Below are 23,716 nucleotides of genomic sequence, written 5' to 3' on the forward strand. Positions count from 1 at the left end.
TGAGTCGGAAGGGAACCCAGGAAGAGGAGGCCTGGGTCGGGGGGCTCCTGGCCAGTGAAATTTTTAGCCCAAGAGAGTTTCTAGTAAGTCTGGGAATAAGGAGAGGGGATGAGAGAACTGTAAATCAGAGAACTTAAATCTTACCAGGTGTTTGCCCTGCCAAGCGAGAGAAAACTCTGTCTTTTAGGTAAATAAACAGTTTGAATCTCATGGGGTTCAAATGTGGAGTCATCAGACCTTTTTAGAAGAATGTGGTATACAAAATATACCTGTGTAGTATCAAACAAAGATGCTGGATAGGTTAAAATGTAGTACTCTCGTCTTTAAAAGGATGACATTTGTTGTTAGAATATTCATTATAGTTTCTATATTGATGGATGTGCAAAACTATTTTTTTTTTTGCATAATATATGTACAAGTCATAAGAAGGACCTGAAGTATAAGCAGAGTAAGTAACGTGCCTTTTGTTTTCAGTAATTTTATAAGATTTTGATTAAAATTAAGATTAAATTAAAACGTCAACCACTTGCATTGTTGGTCTGGTTTTAAAACTTTACATGGGATTTGAAAGTTTCAAAACCAGCACAAGGACTTCCTGAAGGACCTGCGTTTGGTGTGTCCTGTCCTGTTATTGTGGCCTTAATCGGACCGCGATCTAAGAGAGTCAGAAGGGGGCAGGGCTGGCCGGACTCTTCTGAGTCACATTCACACTCTGTGCCTTTGCGATCTCTCAGATTGTTAACCGCTTCAGAGTAAATGAGGCTTTACAATAACAATTCAACATTTTGTGCCTGAGCTTTCATTCTCATAGAGTAGGCAGAGTGTCACATGTTACTGATTCTCGTGATGTCTAAATGAGGTTAGACAGACCATTCTTTTGGTGGCTTTATTAGGAGAATTGTTTCTCACCAGCCATAGGCCTTACATGGCCTTGCACTCTGTGTTAAGAGGAACAGAACAATTTAAACATGTTTTACTCAGTCAGTAGAGTTTTAACCTTTTCATTTGTTTATTTTTATCACTAAAATTGGGTTAACCTCACAGAAGGTAGTACAAGTAAGTCAGTATTTTCCTGATGTTAACAGGCAGATATTTACCTCTAGAGTAATGTCCTATAGACTAACTCTGTAGGTGAATGAGTCAGGACTGTGTTTCACAGATAAAAAAGGAAATAATTGATGTGATAATTACTCATTTATCAAGGAGAATCTCTGTTTTTCTATGAAGAAACTCCTAAGCATCTATTATTTTTTATCAATTTCACAGGACTTCCAGTTCCTTGGTATTCAAGTTTATTTGCATCAGCCACACGACCTTGTCATTTATTAACAAGTTAAGTGTATCTGATGAAAACAATTTGCAGTTTTATTTAGATTCTAGTGGCAGTGTAGGATTACCAGTTTGCTTTGTTATGCATTTTATTTCACCAGTTAGTTTTAAACTTAAAAATTTAAACAGGCAGAGGAATTTAGGGTTGTAAACCATACTTGGCTTTCCTCCAAAATAAGATGTTTTCATTAAAATTCCAAGAATTGTTCCTGTTGCCCAGAGCAGTTCCCTGAATACAATCTGATGTTTAATCAAGCAGTGATATAGATCATTTTCAAGGCATTTTTTTGTCAGGGCAGAAGGAAAGTTAGGAATATTAATATTCTCAAATACTGATAAAATTTAAAATTAAATAATAGTGTAAGTAGATTTTATCGCAGATATTTAAATATCAAGAATTCACGTGATTATTTCTACTTCTTAAGAGTGAGATTTTAGAAATTGAAACAAATATAAATCTATTTACTTTTTTGAAAAAATGAATTCTTATGGAATAAAATTTTTTAAAGTACATCTTCCCATTTGGCTTCTGAAGCATATATTCATTTGGTGAGGGGGGAAGAGTGGATTTACTTTCCTATCCTGATATAAAAAAAGCTTCCCTTAACATTTGAGTTTAGTAGGAGGATGGAAGTCAAGAAGCCTGATGGGTTGGACTCTGAGGTAACAGTATGGGTATGAAAATGGTTTTACAAAATATTGCATTGATAATTAATTAATATCCAACTGTCTAAATGATACTCTAGTAATAACAGCTTGACTTTTAGAAAGATAATTTAACTAGGATTCCGAATCATCTGTAAGTCCCCACACACGCACCTTCGGGCGGTGAGCCTGCAGAGAGGTGGGCAGCGTGGGTTGGGTCGCGTCAGGTGTGAGCGGCGACACGCCTTCAGCCCTGCCTCCCGCCTCGACGCCTCCCTCGGGCCCGCTGAGTGCCGGCTGCTGTACTGCTGTCCTTGCAAGGTCCTGTACTGTAAGATTAAAACTGTTTTGTTCTTTGAGTTTGTTTTTTTACATATTATTTGTGTGAAAAGCATCCTAAACCTACATTACAGTCCAGTGCTCTATAGCCGGTTGTGTTAGCTGGGCACCTAGGCTAACTTTGTTGGATGTAGGAACAAATTGGACCTTTGTGCTTTTGAAACCTGACTCGTTCATATGTAGGGGACTTCCTGCCCTCCTGAAACTTTACTAGCTTGACCTCCTCACGGGGGAGGTCCACACCCCTCTCCGAGGCAGACAGGGGCCCGCGTTTGTCCCTGAATTTTCCTCCAGCTTCTTCCCAAGCAGCTTCTCAGCCGAGCCCCGCCCGTTAGTTTCTCCAGATCAGCTCCTAAGCAGGGCTTCCTCCTCCTGCTCGCATCACCTGGCACTCGCCCTCCTGTCTTGGCCGCTGGCCGAACTCTTCTTCACCTTTCCCTCCACCCCAAGGCATCCAGTCCCATCGCTTCATGACAAATAGATGGGGAAACAGTGGCTGACTTTATTTTTTAGGCTTCAAAATCACTGCAAATGGTGACTGCAGCCATGAAGTTCAAAGATGCTTGCTCCTTGGAAGGAAAGTTACGACCAACTAGACAGCATATTAAAAAGCAGAGACATTACTTTGCCAACAAAGGTCCATGGTTTTTCCAGTGGTCATGTACAGGTGTGAAGTTGGACTATAAAGAAAGCTGAGCGCCAAAGAATTGATGCTTTTGAACTGTGGTGTTGGAGAAGACTCTTGAGAGTCCGTTGAACAGCAAGGAGATCCAACCAGTCCATCCTAAAGGAAATCAGTCCTGAATATTCATTGGAAGGACTGATGCTGAAACTGAAACTCTAATACTTTGGCCACCTGATGTGAAGAGCTGACTCATTTGAAAAGACCCTGATGCTGGGAAAGATTGAAGGCGGGAGGAGAAGGGGACGACAGAGGATGAGATGGTTGGATGGCATCACCGACTCGATGGGCATGAGTTTGGGTAAACTCCGGGAGCTGGTGATGGACAGGGAGGCCTGGCGTGCTGCCTTCCATGGGGCCACAAAGAGTCGGACACGACTGTGCGACTGAACTGAACTGACAAGGCAGTTGGGTGCCTTTCTCTGCCATGTTCCGGATTTTTGTTTTTACACTTTCCCCGTAACAGTGAAATTCTTAAGAGCTAGAACCTAGGCTGTGGCTTGCTCAGCTCTGTTCTCAGGACCTGGCATACAGTGTGTGCCCCCGGAAATATGAGAAGGAACCAGGGAAGCCTGCGTCTTGCTTTTCTGTGTGAACAGAAAGTGCCACAGTCCTTCCCATCCGCCAGAGGGTGCTGAGCAAAGAATACCCTTTTGAAAAAAAGCCTTCTGATACTTGCAGGGCAGCATAAACTGTGAGGCCTTAAAGATAAATCAGAATTACTTACTTTCATCCTCAAAGTTAAACCATTAAGTGCAAGCCATTGACAACTTCCTTGACCCATGAGGACAGCTGTATAGATTTGGCAACTTTCCTGATCTTTTTGTGAGTGAAAATCTCAGACGGTTTCTACACTTTGGTGGCTCTCACAGTTAGATGCAGTTCCAACTGAAGCTGACTGTTTTTTTAACAAACAAATTAGTTCTTTGGGTCCATATTCTGCCCATTCAATTGTGCTGAATTTACACATAACATTTGAAATATTTTATTCTAAGTTATCTGATAAGAATCCAGTAAACCTCAGCCAGAAAAGTACAAGCCCCAAATCCAACAATGTAGTCAAATGTAATTTCACTCAAGGAACCTAAATATGTGAAGTCAGCCTTCTTTGTTCCCATTAAAATGAAAGCATGAGGACTTTCTTTTATTCTTTTCTTTAAAAATTACACGCTGATGACTGAGCACATCTCAAGATCTTGATAAGGGCCCCTTGGACATCTTGTCGCCTCCGTCTGTTCCTCTCTCTGTCCCTTTGTCCACCTGCAGCGTGCTCCACAGCCCGGTTCCTAGGGCAGTGAGGCCTGACCCCTCTCCTTGCTGCTACCTCCTCTCCACTTGAGAGTCGGTCCTGGACTGCTGCTTCAAGGGTGGCCGTCTCCCCACAGCTTCCGCCGGGCACCAAGCTTGACTGCTCTCTGCTTCTATTGAGGCAGAAAGGCAAACTTTTCTGTTGAAGCAGTTTTAAATGTTTAATAAGTGTTTGGGCTTCCCTGGTGGCTCAGACGGTAAAGAATCTGCCCTCAATGCAGGAGACCCGGGTTCGATCCCTGGGTCGGGAAGATCCTCTGGAGAAAGGCATGGCAACTCACTCCAGTATTCTTGCCTGGAGAATCCCGTGGGCAGAGGAGCCTGGGGGGCTACAGTCCATGGGGGTCCCAAAGAGTCCGACACGACTGAGTGACTTTCACTTTCACTTTTCTATTGAGGCAGAAAGATAAACTTCTGTTAAAGCAGTTTAAAATGTTTAATAAGGTATTTAACTGTACACAGCTTTACATCGAATTTCTCGAGGTAAAGCAAAGGTGATAATATTTTCCAGACTCCTTAATTATCTTTTCCATTTTTCCCCTCTACTCCTTAGCAGGGTTTCTGCTGACTAGATCACAAAGCAACTGAGATTGTGTTGATTAGTTACTGAAAAGTGGCAAAAGTTGATCTTAGTTCAAGTCAACATTTTTGAAATACCTACTGTGTACAAAAACCATAGATGTTATGGGAAAATTCAAAGTGAACAAGGTAAAAAAGCTTGTGTTCTGGGGGAAGGGAGGGCAAACAGATGCCCAGGTAATTACAGTGTTGGTCAAACATCGTACACCCATAATAATGTAAGTATAAAGAGACTGCTTCATGAGAAAGATAAGAGGGAAGTAGGTTTAGAGTTCAACCATCAGGAAGGTTTTCACGAAGGACTTGGCTCTGAAGGAGGAAGACAGAAAGAACACCGTGGTTGTAGCTTTATTCATTTGTTTTCAAATTGCTCTTCTAGTAAAATTTTCTGTAAAGATCTTCTTTTACTTATAAAAAGGTGTGTTAGAAGAGCGCTAGGTGATGACCACAGTTTTGTTGACTAGGTAACTGATACATATAGGTTGTTTCTTGGTTAATAATGACCCTGTCTTGTTGTATTCGTTTCTAGACATAGCCCTTTAAATCAGTATTATGCATTGTGTGGTAAATATGTTTGATAAAAATTAGATAATAATAAAGGATGGTTAACTTCTGCAGGCTTTGCACTACTTCCAGTTCGAGTTAAGATAAGCTTTATCTTATCCATGCTTTTCAGGCAGCCTGGATTTTGAAAGCACGAGCTCTGACTGAAATGGTGTACATAGATGAAATTGACGTAGATCAGGAAGGAATCGCAGAAACGACACTGGACGAGAATGCTATTGCTCAGGTTCCCCGTAAGTGGTGATTTTTCAATTAAGTAAATGAAATGCCATTAGGATGTGGAATATGCTCTCTATATACTTGTTTTTTGTAATAAAAATAAGACATTATTTACATGAAACGTGTATATGTGAAAAAATATTACCTCAACTAAATGGCCTCTATTCTGCCTTCATAGTACAAAAGCACAATTCAATTATATTATCTTAAAGCATGAGATTGATACATAACTATTTTTCAATAGAAATTATAGTTTTGAAATGTTTTATAAAAATGCATTCAGTCTGATCTACTATAACAAAAGATTGTTTATCCAAGAGTCTGTAAACACAGGGAAGCATCCAAACAACAGAAGTGTTCTAAAAGGAGTTTTTAAAAATTGACCATTTGAAAGCATCACTTCCTTGTAGTAATTGAAGATGCTTTGCTGTGGTGCATGATGTGAGGTGGTGGAGTGATTGATTGGCTTGGCAGTGAGTGCCCATCACGACTGTCACAGTGGCCTAGTCCCAGCTTGTAGATGTGCTGGTGTGAATGGCATTGGATGATTACCATGACATACGGTGGTCTTGCTGGTAATTTCTTAGTTGTGACAGTGGTCAGTCATTTATACATGTTTGGAAGGTAATAGCTGTTTTAAAGTGTCTTTTTTCCCTATCATTTGGTCTTTTGGAGTTAAAATATCTAAATTCTAGGTATCGGGGGTAAATGATCTTTCCCTGGGAGAAGAAGTTTGTATGAAAAATAAACTATGAGTATGCTGCTACTAAGTCGCTTCAGTCGTGCCCGGCTCCGTGCGACTCTATGGACTGCAGCCCGCTAGGCTCCTCTGTCCATGGGCTTCTCCAGGCAAGAATACTGGAGTCAGTTGCTATTTCCTTCTCCAGGGGATCCTTCCAACCCAAGGATCGAAGCTGGGTCTCTTGCGTCTTACCTGCATTGGCAGGCGGGATCTTTACCACGAGCGCCACCTGGGGGTCTAGAACTCTCATTTTGATGAGTCAGGGGTTTGGAGCCTGTCTGTCGTGAGTGTGAATGCTGGCTCTGCTAACAGGTTGACCTGTTCACCTAAGTCTCTAAGCCTTTGCTCAGTGGGTTAGTACTATCTACCTTACAGAATTAGTGTGAAGATTCAATGTGATAACAAAAGTAGCATAGGCACTCAATAAATATTAATCAAGCATGTTTTACTGGGTTCACTCCTTGTTATTAATGTCTTTTTCGCCAGGCTGGCGCACTTGTGAAAATTGCATCAGCGGACAGTTTTTTGTTTTTTTTTTAAAAAATATTTCTTTATTTATTTGGCTGCATCAGGTCTTAGTTGTGGCTCCAGTTGAGGTGCATGGCCTCAGTAGCCCCGCAGCATGTGGGATCTTAGTTCCTTGGCTGGGGATCAAACCCGTGTCCCTCGAACCGGAAGGCAAATTCTTAACCACTGGACCACCAGGGAAGTCCCAGCGGACAGTTTTTACAGATTAATAAATAATATATGAATTGAACTTGCCATCTGATCTCCTAGGTCCGGGAACATCTTTGAAACTCCCTGGAACTAGTCAGACGGGAGGGCCTAGCCCCGCTATCAGGTATGTTCAGTACACTCCTCTTTCATTCCCCCGCCGCTAACTACCGACCAGACTGTATGAGAATCTTCCTTTCCTGATCTTCGTCGTACTTTAACCATTTACAATCTTCACAGGCCGATCACTCAAGCTGGAAGACCCATTACAGGTTTCCTGAGGCCCAGCTCGCAAAGCGGGAGGCCAGGCACTATGGAGCAGGCCCTCCGAACACCAAGGACTGCCTACACCGCCCGCCCCATCGCCAGCTCGGCCGGGAGATTTGTCAGGCTGGGAACGGTAAGTTCTGGCAGCTGCACCATAGCCTTGGATGACCAAAGTAATTTATGTAATGTTACATCATTTTCTATTCTTTTTATAGTAGGGAATTATATGGAAGATTTTTGAAGGTGATTCTTTTTTTACCTGTGTTGGCTTTATCATTTTATGCACATTAAATTCAATTTTTGTTTCAAGAGAAAGTTTCAGTTTTTCTTGTTCTGTCAATTCTCCCCACAGGCTTCCATGCTTACAAGTCCTGATGGACCTTTTATAAATTTATCTAGACTGAATTTAACAAAATATGCCCAGAAACCTAAATTGGCAAAGGTATGTACTTAAAGTTATTTTATGTTATGAAGTGATGCTCAGAGTGAAAGTGAAAGTCGCTTCGCTGAGTCATGTCCGACTCTTTGCGACCCCATGGACTATATAGCCCACGGAGTTCTCCAGGCCAGAATACTAGAATGGGTAACCTTTCCCTTCTCCAGGGGATCTTCCCAACCCAGAGATCGAACCCAGGTCTCCTGCATTGCAGTCGGATTCTTTACCAGCTGAGCCACAAGGGAAGGCCAAGAATACTGGGGTGGGTAGCCTAGCCCTTCTCCGGCAGATCTTCCCGGCCCAGGAATTGAACCGGGGTCTGCTGCATTGCAGGTGGATTCTTTACCAACTGAGCTATGAGGGACTTATTGTAATAGCATTGCAGGAAATGGATAAAAATTTGTGAAGAAAGAAGACCTTGTCTTGATTGAAATGGAAATGTTTAATTACTCTAATATCTAAACTTTCTCTTAGTATTAAAAAAATCAATCAGAAATAAAGCATATATGCTATCATAATAGGAAGCTCGTTTTCTTCTAATAAAAAAATAGCAATTGATAGCAAAGACAGCGGATACACAGCACCGTCTTTGGGTGATGACGTTTAGGGTGTCATCTGTATGTGTGTGTATTTTTTCTGTTTTAGCTGGAACCGTTCTCAGAAAAATAATTTTGTATCCTCACAGGATTTTAGAACTGTCAAAAAGAAGATAGAAAAATGTTCTCTTTCTAATTAGTAATTAATCTGGCATCTCAGTAAAGATTACTTAAGCCAGACAATGGCAAGCCAACTATATTAGTAATTCTAACTATTAAATTCTTTTCTAAATTAAAGAGAAAGAGTGAGAAAAAGAGTAATAGAGAGAGAGAAGGGAGAAGGGGAGGAATAGAAAGAAGGATGCTCATGACCTTTCCAGTAGAAAAAAATTTGAAGGGGAGCATGGAATAATTCAGAGCCAGGAGCAGTTAGCTTCCAGAAACTGGTATAAGCCTAGCTCAGGTTTTTAGCTGTAATTTCTGTGCATGAGTGCTGAGCTCATTCCTATTATCACTTCTACTGGCGTTTAACATATTTACTCAATGTTAAACATTCTAGGGACTTTCCTTGTGGCTCAGCTGGTAGAGAATCCGCCTGCAAAGCGGGAGACCTGGGTTCGATCCCTGGGTTGGGAAGATCCCCTGGAGAAGGAAAAGGCTACCCGCTCCAGTATTCTGGCCTGGAGAATTCCACGGACTGTATAGTCCTTGGGGTCGCAAAGAGTCGGATACGACTGAGCGACTTTCACGGAAAAACATTCTAGGGAAGGTGAAAAAGAACTCCAGCCTTACAGACTTGAAACGTAAGTCAGAAAAGGGAATGCTAGCTGGTAAACAGCAAATCAGACTGTAACAATGCCAATGATATTTTTCTTCATTCCTTATTTGATAGTGGTCTAGTCAACTTGATTTAGCAGAGTCATAAAGTTTTACTTATTTCTTTTACCTTTATGAGGAATATCTGGTTGCTTATCTTTTCAGGCCATTTATTAGAGGTGGCTTATTGGCTACATGATACCATTGCTATTTTCTGACCAAGGATTGTAGTCAATGGAGATATTTCCCTCAATTAAATTAGGATGCTTCCAGGACAGACCTGGTTTATGTTATGAAATTCAAACTGAACTAGATTTTGCACTTATTTAATGTGTGTGGAAATAATGCCAAGTTTCTCTGTCTTTGGTCTCCAGCTTGCCTTGACTTAACTTATCAGGACACAAGCTGTACTCATAACTTTTTAAAAAATAACTGAACAAATGGAGAACTAGGAATAGATTTTTTAAAGAGGGCCTTATCTTGATTTATTTTTTTCCTTTTTGGTTGCTTCATAGTCATCTCTGTTAATAACCTTCATATCTTCCAGGGGTAGAAGTGTACACTTTGCAAGTGTAAAATAATGGTATTTATGGATGAGTATAGTACCACCAGGAGGTAATCCGGTAGATGCTTATTTATCCAGATGGGTTGGGGGCAGTATTAGAATAATGGTTCTCAACCTTGCTGCACATGGAGACATCTGCATATTAGGAAAAGCATCGTACTTTGCAATTAAACTCTGCTTTGTTTCAGAAAGAACTTCCAGATTTTCCCGTGTTTAAGGTGTCATTATTAATATCATAATCACTGTATAATACATGCAATTTTATGACAGTCCTAAGGTTGGTCTTTTCATTTGTCTCTTTCTGATAAAATAGCATGTGTAATATGAAAAAAACTGTTGAGCTTTCCAGTTCATATTCTTAAACTTTCCAGTTCATATTTTTAAAAACAGGCATCAGTTATAAGTAGCCTTGTTTTAAAATGAGTGATTGTAACAAGTGTATGGATATACCCTTTACTTATAAATTCCAGGCACTTTAAAGGACTTTGTTATTTTGGTTCAATCCAGCTGATGTCAAAATAGCCTTTGGGTTTTGCTATAACAATAGAGCACCTTCGTTAAAAAGTAATGTATTTTTTGTATTTTTTCTTCACAGGCTCTGTTTGAGTATATCTTTCATCATGAAAATGATGTTAAGACTGTAAGTTTTGAATTTGCACAATTTTTTTAATGTAATTTTTCTGATTTGGGGGATTTAGATTTGGAAATGTCCTATTTATTACCTTATAAACAGCTGGAATTATTAAAGGTTGGAGAATTACTCATACTTTCAAATCCACTGTTTGTTTCAGTAGGAAAATTTGTATAACTATAGAAGTAGTAAGCCTTGTGCCTGATCCGTAGAGTAATAGATCTCCATTAAAAGGCAAAGTATGGGTAGTTGAGAATGCTGCATAATATGTTTTCGTTAAAGTTTATTTTTTATACTAATAGCATGGTGGGTCCATTTTCTTCTTTGGTTTATATAGTGATTATAGGTTTACTGACACCTGTATTGGACTTCCCTGGTGGCGTAGTGGTAAAGAATCTGCCTGTTAATGCTGTGTTTCTGGGGTTTTTTTTTTTGGTAATGTTCCCATCTCTCCCCTTCAACATTTTGTGATAGGAAATTTCAAATATGTGCAGGTAGAATGTATAATGAAAGTATAATGAACCTGCATCAATCATCACCCAAATTCAACAGTAATCAATAATCAATCATCTTGGTAGCCTTTTAAGAGAGAATTTTAAGGTTATATGCATATGACTTCTCCATTTGTGGTAATTTTCACATGCTAATATGCAAACGAGCAGTAACTTCACACATTTTGTCAGATCAAACGTAGTTAATTCTGCAGTGTCTAATGATAGTATTTTCTGTCATTTTTTTATTCACAGAAAGGCTTTATGCCTGTGTATTAAGTATGCAGGAAGACAAAGGCACTTTCCTCAGTTGTGTTTCCTACGTGTCAGCCATTATGCTATATAAAAATACATTTTTTCCTGCCTCTCAAGCCATGTAATCTAGCTGAGGAAATAAAATTGGCATAATGAAACAGAAAGGTAATTGCCAGGTTGTGATATTATTACCAAATATCAAGGGGAAAAATCAGGGGATGATATTAGTAAAAATCCAGGAAGATTTTTTTGGAAAGGGAGGGAGAAAATGTAAAAGAAGGGTAAAAACCTGAAGAGGGTATGGAATGAGAAATAAGTAAGCCGTGCCCTCAATAGTGGGAGCATTTTGAGGCATTGTCAGAAAGAAGTGACATAGCGTGATGCTGGGTTTGGTGTGGCAGACAAAGGAGAGCGCCGGGTCAGACCTGCCTCCTGAAGATGCTGCGAGAGCGACTGTTTTACTCACAGACATGGGGTTGTCAGGGAAGGCTAGATTGTACAGAAGCTGAGTACCTCACTTGAAGGCATTTTCAGTTTGAAATTGTGAAAGCCTACCCAAGTGGAGATGCCACTGCATGTATCAGAAGCTGTGCCCCTGAAGTGTAGGGGAGAGCCTGGGCCAGATACACAGAGTATGGTAGTTCTCTGTAAGGAAGTGATGGTGGGTGTGGTCACATAGAGAAAAGAGAAACTGAGGCTGGAACGACTGAGAAACCGGGCACATTGCTGTAGGTAAAAGTAAGTACAGCACACGCCATGGTCATCTCGTATAGAGCTGGTCAGAGCACTATAGGGTGATACATGAAATCATATAATCATATCGTCATTAAAAAGAAGCATGCAAATACCGTCCCCTTCCATCAATGAGTAAATGTTTGTAATTACTAGATCATAAATTGCTTGACTTGTTGAAGATTGGTTCATTTATCACAGAGATATTTATTCTTTCTCCCTACACATTCTGAGCCACCACAGTGTACCAGGCCCTGTTCCAGGCCCTGAGACTGCAGAGTGAAGCAAACAGACAAAATCTCTGCTCTTTTGGAGATTATGTTCTGGTTGGGCAAGGAATGGAGACAGCTAGCGAATTTAAAAAATATATAAAATGTCATGGGATAAGTCGTATAAAAATAAAGCAGGGAAACCAGGGAAGGGAATAGATAATGACGTGGAGGATGATATTATTTTACATGAGGGAGAAGGCGGTTGCTTCCCTGGTGGCTCAGATGGTAAAGATCTGCCTGCAATCTGGGAGGCCCGGGTTCCATCCCTGGGTTGGGAAGACCCCCTGGAGAAGGAAATGGCACCCCGCTCCAGTGTTTTTGCCTGGAGAATTCCGTGGACAGAGGAGCCTGGCGGGCTACAGTCCAAGGAATCGGACACGACTGAGCAGCTTCACTTTCATTTAGAAGGCAGTTGGTAAAGTTCGCTCCGAAAAGACATTTAAACAGAGGCCTGAAGGAAGGAAGACGAACCAGATGGTTCGGTGGAGAAAGAGCATGTAAGTCAGAAAGACTGATGGCAGAGGCCCTGGGTGTTAGCTTTCTTGGATCGTTTAAGGAACGTTGAAGAGGCCAGTGTGGCTGCAGTGAAGTCTGAGACGGGAGAGTTGTAGGCGATGGGGTTCAGAAAATGGATAGATCATATGCTGATTATGGGTCATGATGATGATATCCTTATTAATAGCTTCATCTTGAAGATGTTCTGCATCTTGGCATTTACATAATAGTGAGGAATAGGAGCTACATTGAAAAAAAGAATTTGTTTTATGGAAAACTGTATTTCTGCTTTTGGGTTCTTAATAACTCTCTCCCTTCCTCTCCCTTTTTGGGGCAGTGTTGGCAATATTGACAAAACTGAAGTGGCATGTGGATTGGTGATTCTGGGATCTTTATTTCCTTACGCTCTTTAATTTCATCATGCTGACGTTGTCACAGCTCTCACAATAGTGAGTGAAAGACTGTTTGTTTAAACTTTGGTGGTTGGGGAACACTGTTTCCAGCTGTTACTTAGGAGAGTCCCTGGGACACCTGGTTGGACGTAATCACAAGCATTTTGTCGTCTATATCTGCCAAGGATCCCTGTTCATAGGGACTTTTATCAACTTATGCCTTTTATTTATAACCTTGTAGGTCTTTATTAATAGCTAGATATTGGATTGATTAGATTATTCAAAGATCCTAAAATATAAGTGTATAGTCATTTATTTTAAAAAGCTGGCAAAGACTTTAAAGAAATCTGAAAATGTTAATAGCTTTTAATTGTGCATCTTATTACTATGACAGTTTTGTTTGATTCCTAAGCTATTTTCAGCATAGATAGAAGTAAAGAATAAAATTAATTCTTGAGGGTCTCAACAGCACGGCACCATTCGAGAACAGCAAAGAAGTGTAAGAAGTGGGTGCCTGTGCTCAGGGAACGTGGGGTCCATGTGAAATCATAATGGTGGTTTTGTCTAGTGCAGCCTCGGTCATCAAATGAAGCGTGATCATTAATATGTAATTTTTACCATTTTTATTCTACATCTGTAATTCATATTAATTTCCTTGATTGGCTTAGACAAATATGTGGGCATGTGAGTCCTATATGGGAACCATATCTGAAAGCAAAATCAGCAAGCAGCCTGTAGTCAGCACTAAATCTAATCTTGGAAAATTACAATATGTAAAAAAAATTCAGAATGACATATTTTTATGAAAAATAGAATGTTATATTAAGTCTGAAAGTGAATCTGATCTGTTTGCTTTAACAAGTCTAAAAGATTAAGTTAAAATGAATATTATTCAGATGTTTACAATGCACTCCTGACCTGAGCTGATTGAAATACGGTTTTCTGGTATTTCTAGAGATAATGATAATTGAAATGATGCCTTTTTCCCCCTCATTTTTCACTTCCACTTTTATCTCTGGCTTCTTTTTAATTTCCATAGCTTTCAAGTAGAGATGTTGATTTTTCAAGTCCATTAGAACCTCAGCATGTGACACCATTCCTTTATAAATAGTTTGCATATTTAGAAGTCTCCCCTGGAGTGAAGGAAGATGGGGAACACAAGGAAAGTTATTAATTTTGCAGCAGGAGCTTCAAGGAACTCTTTTGGCATTCATTTCAGATAAGAGTTAATATGAAGAAATGAACAATAATATGGGATACATTCTGAGATTATGGGCTTCCCTGGTGGCTTAGATGGTAAAGAATCCGCCTGCAATGTGGGAAACCTGGATTCAATCCCTGGGTTGGGAAGATCCCCTGGAGAAGGGAACAGCTACCCACTCCAGTATTCTGGCCTGGAGAATTCCATGGACAGAGGAGCCTGGCGGGCTACAGTCCATGGGGTCACAAAGAGTCGGATATGACAGGGACTTTCATTTCACTTCTGAGATTATAGAACTGAAAATCTAAGAGTTACTTTAACTGAGCTATTGGATATTGTGATGATGTTAACACTGACTAAAGAATAAAAGGTTTTCAACCTTAATAGAAAGGATAGTAAGTATTATAAAAAATCAGAATTCTTTTTAAACTAGTAACCAAATCTTTACATGAGCTTCAGATTCCTGTGAACTTTACATTTGTATAAAGATTGATTTGCTTCCTCTTTGTCCAAATGGTTTCTGCTTTTTGGGTATAGAATCCTAATTCTCAATTAGGTATTTTTGTCTGATCTTGAATAATCACTAGAAGGAACAAACCAGAAGACGTTAGAGAGAAAGGGATAAGCACAGATGAAATACGAAAGCAGTTATAGCTCGTTTTCAGTCCATCACAAGCAGAGTCTGACCTTTAGGATTACTGGAGCGTAAGGTGATGTCAGAGTAACGGAACAGTGGTTGTTACAGACGGCAGTCACCCAGGCGATCAGCTCTTCCTCATGACCCCGTTTTTACACCTTTTCCCGTCTCCGTGCTTGATCTTTCCCTCGTTCTTGACATCTGTCTTTGAAGTGGGGCCTGCACTTGTGCCTACCTTACACAGTAAAGGCTTGACTGCCACTAAGTTTGGAAGCATTTTGGTGGGGTAAAAATGTACAGATTTTGTAATGCCAGTTTTGTACCTTGTATATTAAAGCTGTATTCAGATAGACTGTACATCTGCTTCCCTTTGATCAGTTTTTCCTTCTTATCTGCTGTCAGCCCTCTGGTCTGGAACTGATTATTTAGGGAAGATTGGTGGGGCCATCTGGAGACATGAGCAACTTGGGTTTCTGTCTGATTTCTAATGCATGTTTTGATTGATGCTAATTATATGGTTTATCTCATTATTTATTGTTTCTGCTTATTGTCAGAAGAGAAAATCCTAATTGAAAATGAATTGTTTTTCAAAGGCTTTGGATTTGGCTGCCCTTGCCACGGAGCATTCTCAGTACAAGGACTGGTGGTGGAAAGTGCAGATTGGAAAATGTTACTACAGGTAAAATTCAGGTTCTTTGTAAAAGGCTGAGAAACGGCAGCATATTTTAGGGCCTCAAATCCAGTAACTTTTTCTGGGGTGTGGGTTTCCTCGTGAAGAAGTGAGCAAGGTATCTCTGGCTCCCTTGAGAGAGCATTTGCTTCGCAATCACGCGAGGGCTTCCCAGGTAGCGCGAGTGGTAAAGAGTCCGCCTGCCAGTGCAGGAGACTCAAGAGACGCGGGTTCGCTCCCTGGGTCGGGAAGATCCCCTGGAGTAGGAAATGGCAACTCATTCCAGTATCCTTGCCTGGAAAATTCCATTGACAGAGGAGCCTGGGGCGCTACAGTCCATGGGGCCACAGAGAGTTGGACATGACTGAGTGACTGACCACACACATACATGATGGCACTAAGAACTGACACCTTTAGAACAGTGAAATTTTAGATCTGGGAAGGGGAAGCTTTGAGACCGTCACACCCTTTTCAGATGAAGAGGCCGAGGCCAGAGAAACTGTGATTTGTATCAGGAACCAGTTAGTAACAGACCTGGGATTAGAATCGAGTCTGTTGGTTCTCTACTCCTCTTGACTCTCAAATCTTTATTTCTTCTTCTGCCTCACATCTGTAAAGTGCTTTACAGTTAAGAGAGAACTTGTCCACACATCACCTTATCTCACGGCATTTTGGAGGTAGTTGCTGTTAGTAGCCCTTTGTCCAGATGAGAAAACTTGAGCCTCAGAAAGATAAAGTGACTTTCCCAACTTCATGTAGCCTGTAAGTGGCAGAACTAGAGTTTGAGCTCAGCTTTCTGATGCCAATTCTTTTACTATTTGCACAATCTCATAGTGTTTCCCTAGGATATGGACATTCTTAACACTAGTTCACTTAACCTTTAAACACATTTTTAAGCCAATTGAGAGATCAAAAACGTTATAATGAATATTATACAGCAGCTGGTAAATAGGATCTGAAATGATTGCTTAACACTGAAATACACTTGGAGCATTTGAAAAATCAAATGAATAGTTATATTTTATAAAGATAAATGTATTATTCAAAAACAAGGTAGACTAGTCACTGCAAGCATCATTCGATAGTTACTAACTTTAGTTATTAAACACTGAGGAAAAGGAAATATATAAATAGAATAAAAAGTGTGTGCGTGTACTGATAGTTTGCATCCATCAGAGATGTCCCTTTGCCCCCGGCCCGCCCTGCCCCGCTGGCGAAATCTTGCCCATTCCTTTCTTGCTGAAACTTACTGTTCCTCCTCTGTGCTCTCAAAGTCCTTTTTTTTCTCATTGGCCATAATACAATTAGATTTATTTTAAAATATGTTTTGTTTCAATCTTAATTGGTGCCTTCAGTACATGGTTGTTATCTTCATTTTTGTAACTCCTTAACATCATTAGATGTGCATGCAGTTGGTTCTTGACAGTGTTTATTGAATTAAATTGGAGAGAAAAGCTTGGCAGTTGGTGGAGATTATCGCTGGACTCTGACTCTTTGATATTGTCCTATGTTTATGAACTTTATGGATGTTTTCATTATTCCTAGACGTTCTTTATACATGGCGCCCACTCCGTTTCCTTTGCACAAGAACCCATGTGGTAAATTCCTTCTTGATAGGACTAGAGGAGATGATCTCCTAAGGGCATAGTAATAGAACACACGTGACTAATCCTTCTTTCCTTTCTTTGGTTTCCAGGTACTTCGGTAGCTCTGATTGCTTATTTGTTTTTTGTTTATTCTCCATTGTTTTTTCTAAAATCCATTTCTATTTTCATATTCTTGCTTTATATGTATGTTTCAATCATAATCCTTGTAAAATTATTTTTTGGAAGAGACAACTTATTAGTTAAAATATGCAAACTAATTAGGTGTTCATTGAATTCAGTGATTCAGCTTTCAGCCGTGTGTTTAAGGCTTAAATGCTCAGTTGAAACTCTGGATATAAATATGCTGTTCTTCAGAACTTTAGAGTTCTCTGATAACATTTTATGAATACTCCTTGTAAAAGTTGCAGGGCTCTTGAAGCAGTAGGGGCTTCTACCACATCACACATCTGCTAACTTTAGGCCAGATTTTGGGGTCACTTTAACCTCTTTGTCCCACATTGTCCAACATCTATTTGGGTATAGTTATACCAGTGCTTGAGATTTAGGTTAGGAAAAAAGAACATAGCTATTCTTTCAAGCCTTTCAATGAAAGTAACATAATGGACCATATTGTATATTGTTTTGTCTTTATTTCATAAATAAAAGCATTATCATAAAGTGCCTAAGTAGCTCTCAGATGTCTGGGATGAGTAGTTACGAGAAAGCCCAACAGATCTATTAAGGACAGGCTGAAGTGTGCTTTAGCGATTGATTTCATGGTAATAAAATGTTCCCTGGGCAGAAGTGGGTGTTGACATCAGGACAGTTATATTTAAGCAAGGAACAAATCTCAGATTCATAGACTAGGACAATATCAGATACAATAAAAGGGGAAAGAAAATGTTGTGGAATAATAAAATGGTATAGCTATATTACTCAAGTACTATTTACCTCAAGTAAGTAAGTACTCAAGTACTGTTTACCTCAAAATTGTTTAGAGTTTAAAAATGGGCTTATGCAGAGTCAAAAAAAGTAACTTGAAACAAGTGAAAATTGGAAATACAACACATCAAAATGTATGGAATGCAGCAAAAGCGGCATCCTAAGAAATTCCGAGCAATAAATGCCTACTCAAGAAACAAGAAAATTCTCAAATAAACAACCTGACTTTACACCGCAAGTAACTAGAAAAAGAAGAACAAAGGAAGCTCAGAGTTAGTAAAAGGAAGGAAATAACAAAGATCAGAATAGAAATAAATGAAATAGGAACATGAAAAGGATCATAACTATGAGTAAGTGGGATTTATTCCAGGTATGTAAGGATGGTTCAGTATATGCAAATCAACGTAATATATCACATTAACAAAATGAAGTATAAAAATCATATGATTATCTCAGTAGATGCAGAGAGAACATTTGACAAAATTCAGCGTCCATTTATGATGAAATCTCCTAACAAAGTGGGTGTAGGAGGAATGTACCTCAACATAGTAAAGGGCATAAATGACAAGCCTGCAGCTGAAGTCACACTCACTGGTGTTAAAAACTTTTACTTTATAAGATGAAGGGCAAGATAAGGATGCCCACTCTCACCATGTTTACTCTACATACTGTTGGAAGTCCCAGCCATAGGAGTTAGGCAAGAAGAAGAAATAAAAGGCATCCACATCAGAAAAGAAGAAGTAAAACTGTCTCTGTTTGCAGAGGATGTGATATTGTATATAAAATATCCTAAAGACTCCACCAAAAAACTGTTGGAAATAATAAGTGAATTCAGTAAACTTGTAGGATACAAAATCAATATACAGAAATCTGTTGCTTTCTATACATTAATAACAAAGAAATTAAGAAAACAGGCCCATTTACAATTCCATCAAAAAATAAAACACCTAGGAATAAATTTAACCAAAGAAATGAAAATACCTGTATACCAAAAACTGTAAGATATTAATGAAAAAAACTGATGAAGGCACAAGTAAATTGAAAGATATTTCACATTCTTGGATTAGAAGAATTACTACTATTCCTGCCCGTAGTGCATGAAGCAATCTACAGATTCAGTGCAATCACTATCAAAATTACAACGGCATTTTTCATAGAAATAGAACAAGCAGTTCTAAAACTTGTATGGGACCACAGCAGACCTGGAAGAGCCAAAACAATCTTGAGAAAGAAAAACAAAGCTGGAGGCATTACATTCTCTGATTTCAAACCAAATTACACAGCTATAGGGACCAAAACATCACTATGAACAAAGCTAGTGGAGGTGATGGAATTCCAGTTGAGCTATTTCAGATCCTAAAAGATGATGCTGTGAAAGTACTGCACTCAGTATGTCAGCAAATTTGGAAAACTCAGCAGTGGCCACAGGACTGGAAAAGATCAGTTTCCATTCCAATCCCAGAGAAAGTCAATGCCAAAGAATGTTCAAACTACCGCACAATTGCACTCATCTCACATGCTAGTAAAGTAATGCTCAAATTCAGACTGAAATTGAAGACAGTAGGGGAAACCACTAGACTATTCAGGTATGACCTAAATCAAATCCCTTATGACTATACAGTGGAAGTGAGAAATAGATTTAAGGGACTAGATCTGATAGACAGAGTGTCTGATGAACTATGGACGGAGGTTCATGACATTGTACAGGAGACAGGAATCAAGACCATCCCCATGGAAAAGAAATACAAAAAAGCAAAATGGCTGTCTGAGGAGGCCTTACAAATAGCTGGGGAAAGAAGAGAAGCGAAAAGCAAAGGAGAAAAGGAAAGATATTCCCATCTGAATGCAGAGTTCCAAAGAATAGCAAGGAGAGATAAGAAAGCCTTCCTCAGCAATCAATGCAAAGAAATAGAGAAAAACAACAGAATGGAAAAGACTAGAGATCTCTTCAAGAAAATTAGAGATACCAAGGAAACTTTTCACGCAAAGATGGGCTCGATAAAGGATAGAAATGGTATGGGCCTAACAGAAACAGAAGATATTAAGAAGAGGTGGCAAGAATACACAGAAGAACTGTACAAAAAAGATCTTCGTGACCCAGATAATCACAGTGGTGTGATCACTCACCTAGAGCCAGACATCCTGGAATGTGAAGTCAAGTGGGCCTTAGAAAGCATCTCTACGAACAAAGCTAGTGGAGATGATGGAATTCCAACTGAGCTATTTCAAATCCTGAAAGATGATGCTGTGAAAGTGCTGCACTCGATATGCCAGCAAATCTGGAAAACTCAGCAGTGGCCACAGGACTGGAAAAGGTCAGTTTTCATTCCATTCCCAAAGGCAATGCCAAAGAATGCTCGAACTGCTGCACAATTTCACTCATCTCACACGCTAGTAAAGTAACGCTCAAAATTCTCCAAGCTAGGCTTTAGCAATACATGAACCGTGAACTTCCAGATGTTCAGGCTGGTTTTAGAAAAGGCAGAGGAACCAGAGATCAAATTGCCAATATCCACTGGATCATTGAAAAAGCAAGAGAGTTCCAGAAAAACATCTATTTCTGCTTTATTGACTATGCCAAAGCCTTTGACTGTGTGGATCACAATAAACTGTGTAAAATTCTGAAAGAGATGGGAATACCAGACCACCTGACCTGCCTCTTGAGAAACCTGTATGCAGGTCAGGAAGCAACAGTTAGAACTGGACATGGAACAACAGACTGGTTCCAGATAGGAAAAGGAGTACGTCAAGGCTGTATATTGTCACCCTGCTTATTTAACTTATATGCAGAGTACATCATGAGAAACGCTGGGCTGGAAGAAACACAAGCTGGTATCAAGATTGCTGGGAGAAATATCAATAACCTCAGACATGCAGATGACACCACCCTTATGGCAGAAAGCAAAGAAGAACTAAAGAGCCTCTTGATGAAGGTGAAAGAGGAGAGTGAAAAAGTTGGCTTAAATCTCGACCTTCAGAAAACTAAGATCATGGCATCTGGTCCCATCACTTCATGGGAAATAGATGGGGAAACAGTGGAAAGTGTCAGACTTTATTTTTGGGGGCTCCAAAATCACTGCAGATGGTGACTGCAGCCATGAAATTAAAAGACACTTACTCCTTGGAAGGAAGGTTATGACCAACCTAGATAGCATATTGAAAAGCGGAGACATTACTTTGCCAACAAAAGTCCGTCTAGTCAAGGCTATGGTTTTTCCAGTGGTCATGTATGGATGTGAGAGTTGGATGGTGAAGAAAGCTGAGCACTGAAGAACTGATGCTTTTGAACTGTGGTATTGGAGAAGACTCTTGAGAGTCCCTTGGACTGCAAGAAGATCCAACCAGTCCATCCTAAAGGAGATCAGTCCTGGGTGTGCACTGGAAGGATTGATGTTGAAGCTGAAACTCTAATACTTAAGCCACCTGATGGGAAGAGTTGACGCATTGGAAAAGACCCTAATGCTGGGAGGGATTGGGGGCAGGAGGAGAAGGGGATGACAGAGGATGAAATGGTTAGATGGCATCACCAACTCGATGGACATGGGTTTAGGTGGACTCCGGGAGTTGGTGATGGACAGGGAGGCCTGGCGTGCTGTGATTCATGGGGTCGCAAAGAGTCGGACACGACTGAGCGACCAAACTGATACTGATACTGAATGTTCAAAATTCTCCAAGCCAGACTTCAACAGTAAGTGAACCATGAACTTCCAGATGTTCAAGCTGGATTTAGAAAAGGTAGAGGAACCAGAGATCAAATTGCCAACATCCGCTGGATCATCGAAAAAGCAAGAGAGTTCCAGAAAAACATCTACTTTTGCTTTATTGACTACGCCAAAGCCTTTGACTATGTGGATCACTATAAACTGTGGAAAATTCTTTCAGAGAAGGGAATACCATACCACCTGACCTGCCTCCTAAGAAATCTGTATGCAGGTCAAAAAGCAACAGTTAGAACCGGACATGGAACAACAGACTGGTTCCAAATTGAGAAAGGAGTACGTCAAGGCTGCATATCGTCACCCTGCTTATTTAACTTATATGCAGAGTACATCATGTGAAATGCTGGGCTGGATGAAGCACAAGCTGGAATCAAGATTGCTGGGAGAAATATCAATAACCTCAGATATGCAGATGACACCACCCTTATGGCAGAAAACAAAGGACTAAAGAGCCTCTTGATGAAAGTGAAAGAGGAGAGTGAAAAAGTTTGCTTAAGACTCAACGTTCAAAAAACTAAGCTCATGACATCCGGTCCCATGACTTAATGCAAATAAATGGGGAAACAATGGAAACAGTGAGAGACTTTATTTTTCTGAGCTCCAAAATCACTGCAGATGGTGACTATAGCCATGAAATTAAAAGACTCTTGCTCCTCGGAAGAAAAGCTATGACAGACCTAAACACCACGTTAAAAATTAGAGACATTACTTTGCCAACAAAGGTCCGTCTAGTCAAGGCTATGGTTTTTCCAGTAGTCATCTATGCGTGTGAGAGTTGGACTATAAAGAATGCTGAGCACCAAAGAATTGATGCTTTTAAACTGTGGTGTTGGAGAAGACTCTTGAGAGTCCTTTGGACTGCAAGGAGATCCAACCAGTCTAAAGGAAATCAGTTCTGAATATTCATTGGAAGGACTAATGCTGAAGCTGCAACTCCAATACTTTGGGCACCTGATGTGAAGAACTGACTCACTAGAAAAGACCCTGATGCTGGGAAAGATTGAGGGCAGGAGGAGAAGGGGATGACAGAGGATAAGATGGTTGGATGGGATCACTGACTTGATGGACAGTGGTTTGGGCAAGCTCCAGGAGTTGGTGATGGACAGAGAGGCCTGGCATGCTGCAGTCCTTGGGGTCGCAGAGTTGGACAGAACTGAGCGACTGAACTGAACTGAGGGACCAAGGCAGTATGCTGTTGGCCCCAAAGACAGACACATAGATCAGTGGCACAGAATAGAGAGCCCAGGAACAGACCCATGCATATATGGTCGATTAATTTACAAAAGAAGTCAGGAATGTATAATGGGGGAAAGGACAGTCTCTTGAATAAATTGTGTTGGGAAATAGGACAGCCACATACACAAGAAGGTTGGACCGTCTCACACACAAAAAGTACCTCAAAATGAACTAAAGATGTGGGGGAAGACCTGAAGCCTAAAACTCCTGGAAGGAAACACTTGCAGTAAGATCCTTAACATTGGTCTTGGTGATGAGTTTTTGGATTTGACACCAAAAGCAAAGGCAACAGAAGCAAAAATAAACATGAGACTTTTTCTGACTAAACTTCTGCACAGCAAAGAAAACAATGAACAAAATGAAAAGGTAACCTACCACATGAGAAAAAATATTTGCAAATTACATATGCAAAAAGTGTTCACATACACAAAACATATATCAAGAACTCATGAAACTTAATAGAAAAAAACCCAAAACTCAAGCAGTCTCATTAAAAAATGGTCAGAGGCTCTGAAAAGACTTTTTTCTAAAAAAGACATACAGAGGCCCAACAGGTACATGAAAAGGTGCACAACATCACTAATCCTCAGGGAAACGCAAGTCAAAACCACAGTGAGATTATCATCTTATATCTGTTAGAATGACTATTATTGAAATGATTAGAAATCACAAGTGTTGGTAGGATGTGAGGGAAAGAGAGCCCTCATGAACTGTTG

The 23,716-nt window shown here is 40.0% G+C and overlaps 1 protein-coding gene across 4 annotated transcripts in view; it reads left to right on the plus strand.

The window, feature by feature from the left end:
* Nucleotides 1–23,716, plus strand: part of TTC8 (tetratricopeptide repeat domain 8) — a 59,052-nt gene that overhangs the window by 11,372 nt on the left and 23,964 nt on the right. For 2 of the 4 annotated variants that reach the window (XM_081510390.1, XM_081510391.1), the window contains 6 exons: nt 5,559–5,679; nt 7,185–7,248; nt 7,362–7,521; nt 7,741–7,830; nt 10,337–10,381; nt 15,441–15,526. In XM_081510390.1, the coding sequence (XP_081366516.1) occupies nt 5,559–5,679; nt 7,185–7,248; nt 7,362–7,521; nt 7,741–7,830; nt 10,337–10,381; nt 15,441–15,526 (566 nt within the window). Of the gene's footprint in view, nt 1–5,558; nt 5,680–7,184; nt 7,249–7,361; nt 7,522–7,740; nt 7,831–9,041; nt 10,019–10,336; nt 10,382–15,440; nt 15,527–23,716 lie in introns of those variants that run through there. The other 2 variants (XM_081510392.1, XM_081510393.1) reach the window with 2 other exon arrangements.

Source organism: Giraffa tippelskirchi, chromosome 7 (genome assembly GCF_054371585.1).
Source record: "Giraffa tippelskirchi isolate mGirTip1 chromosome 7, T2T-mGirTip1v1.2.pri, whole genome shotgun sequence".
Lineage (NCBI taxonomy): Eukaryota > Metazoa > Chordata > Mammalia > Artiodactyla > Giraffidae > Giraffa > Giraffa tippelskirchi.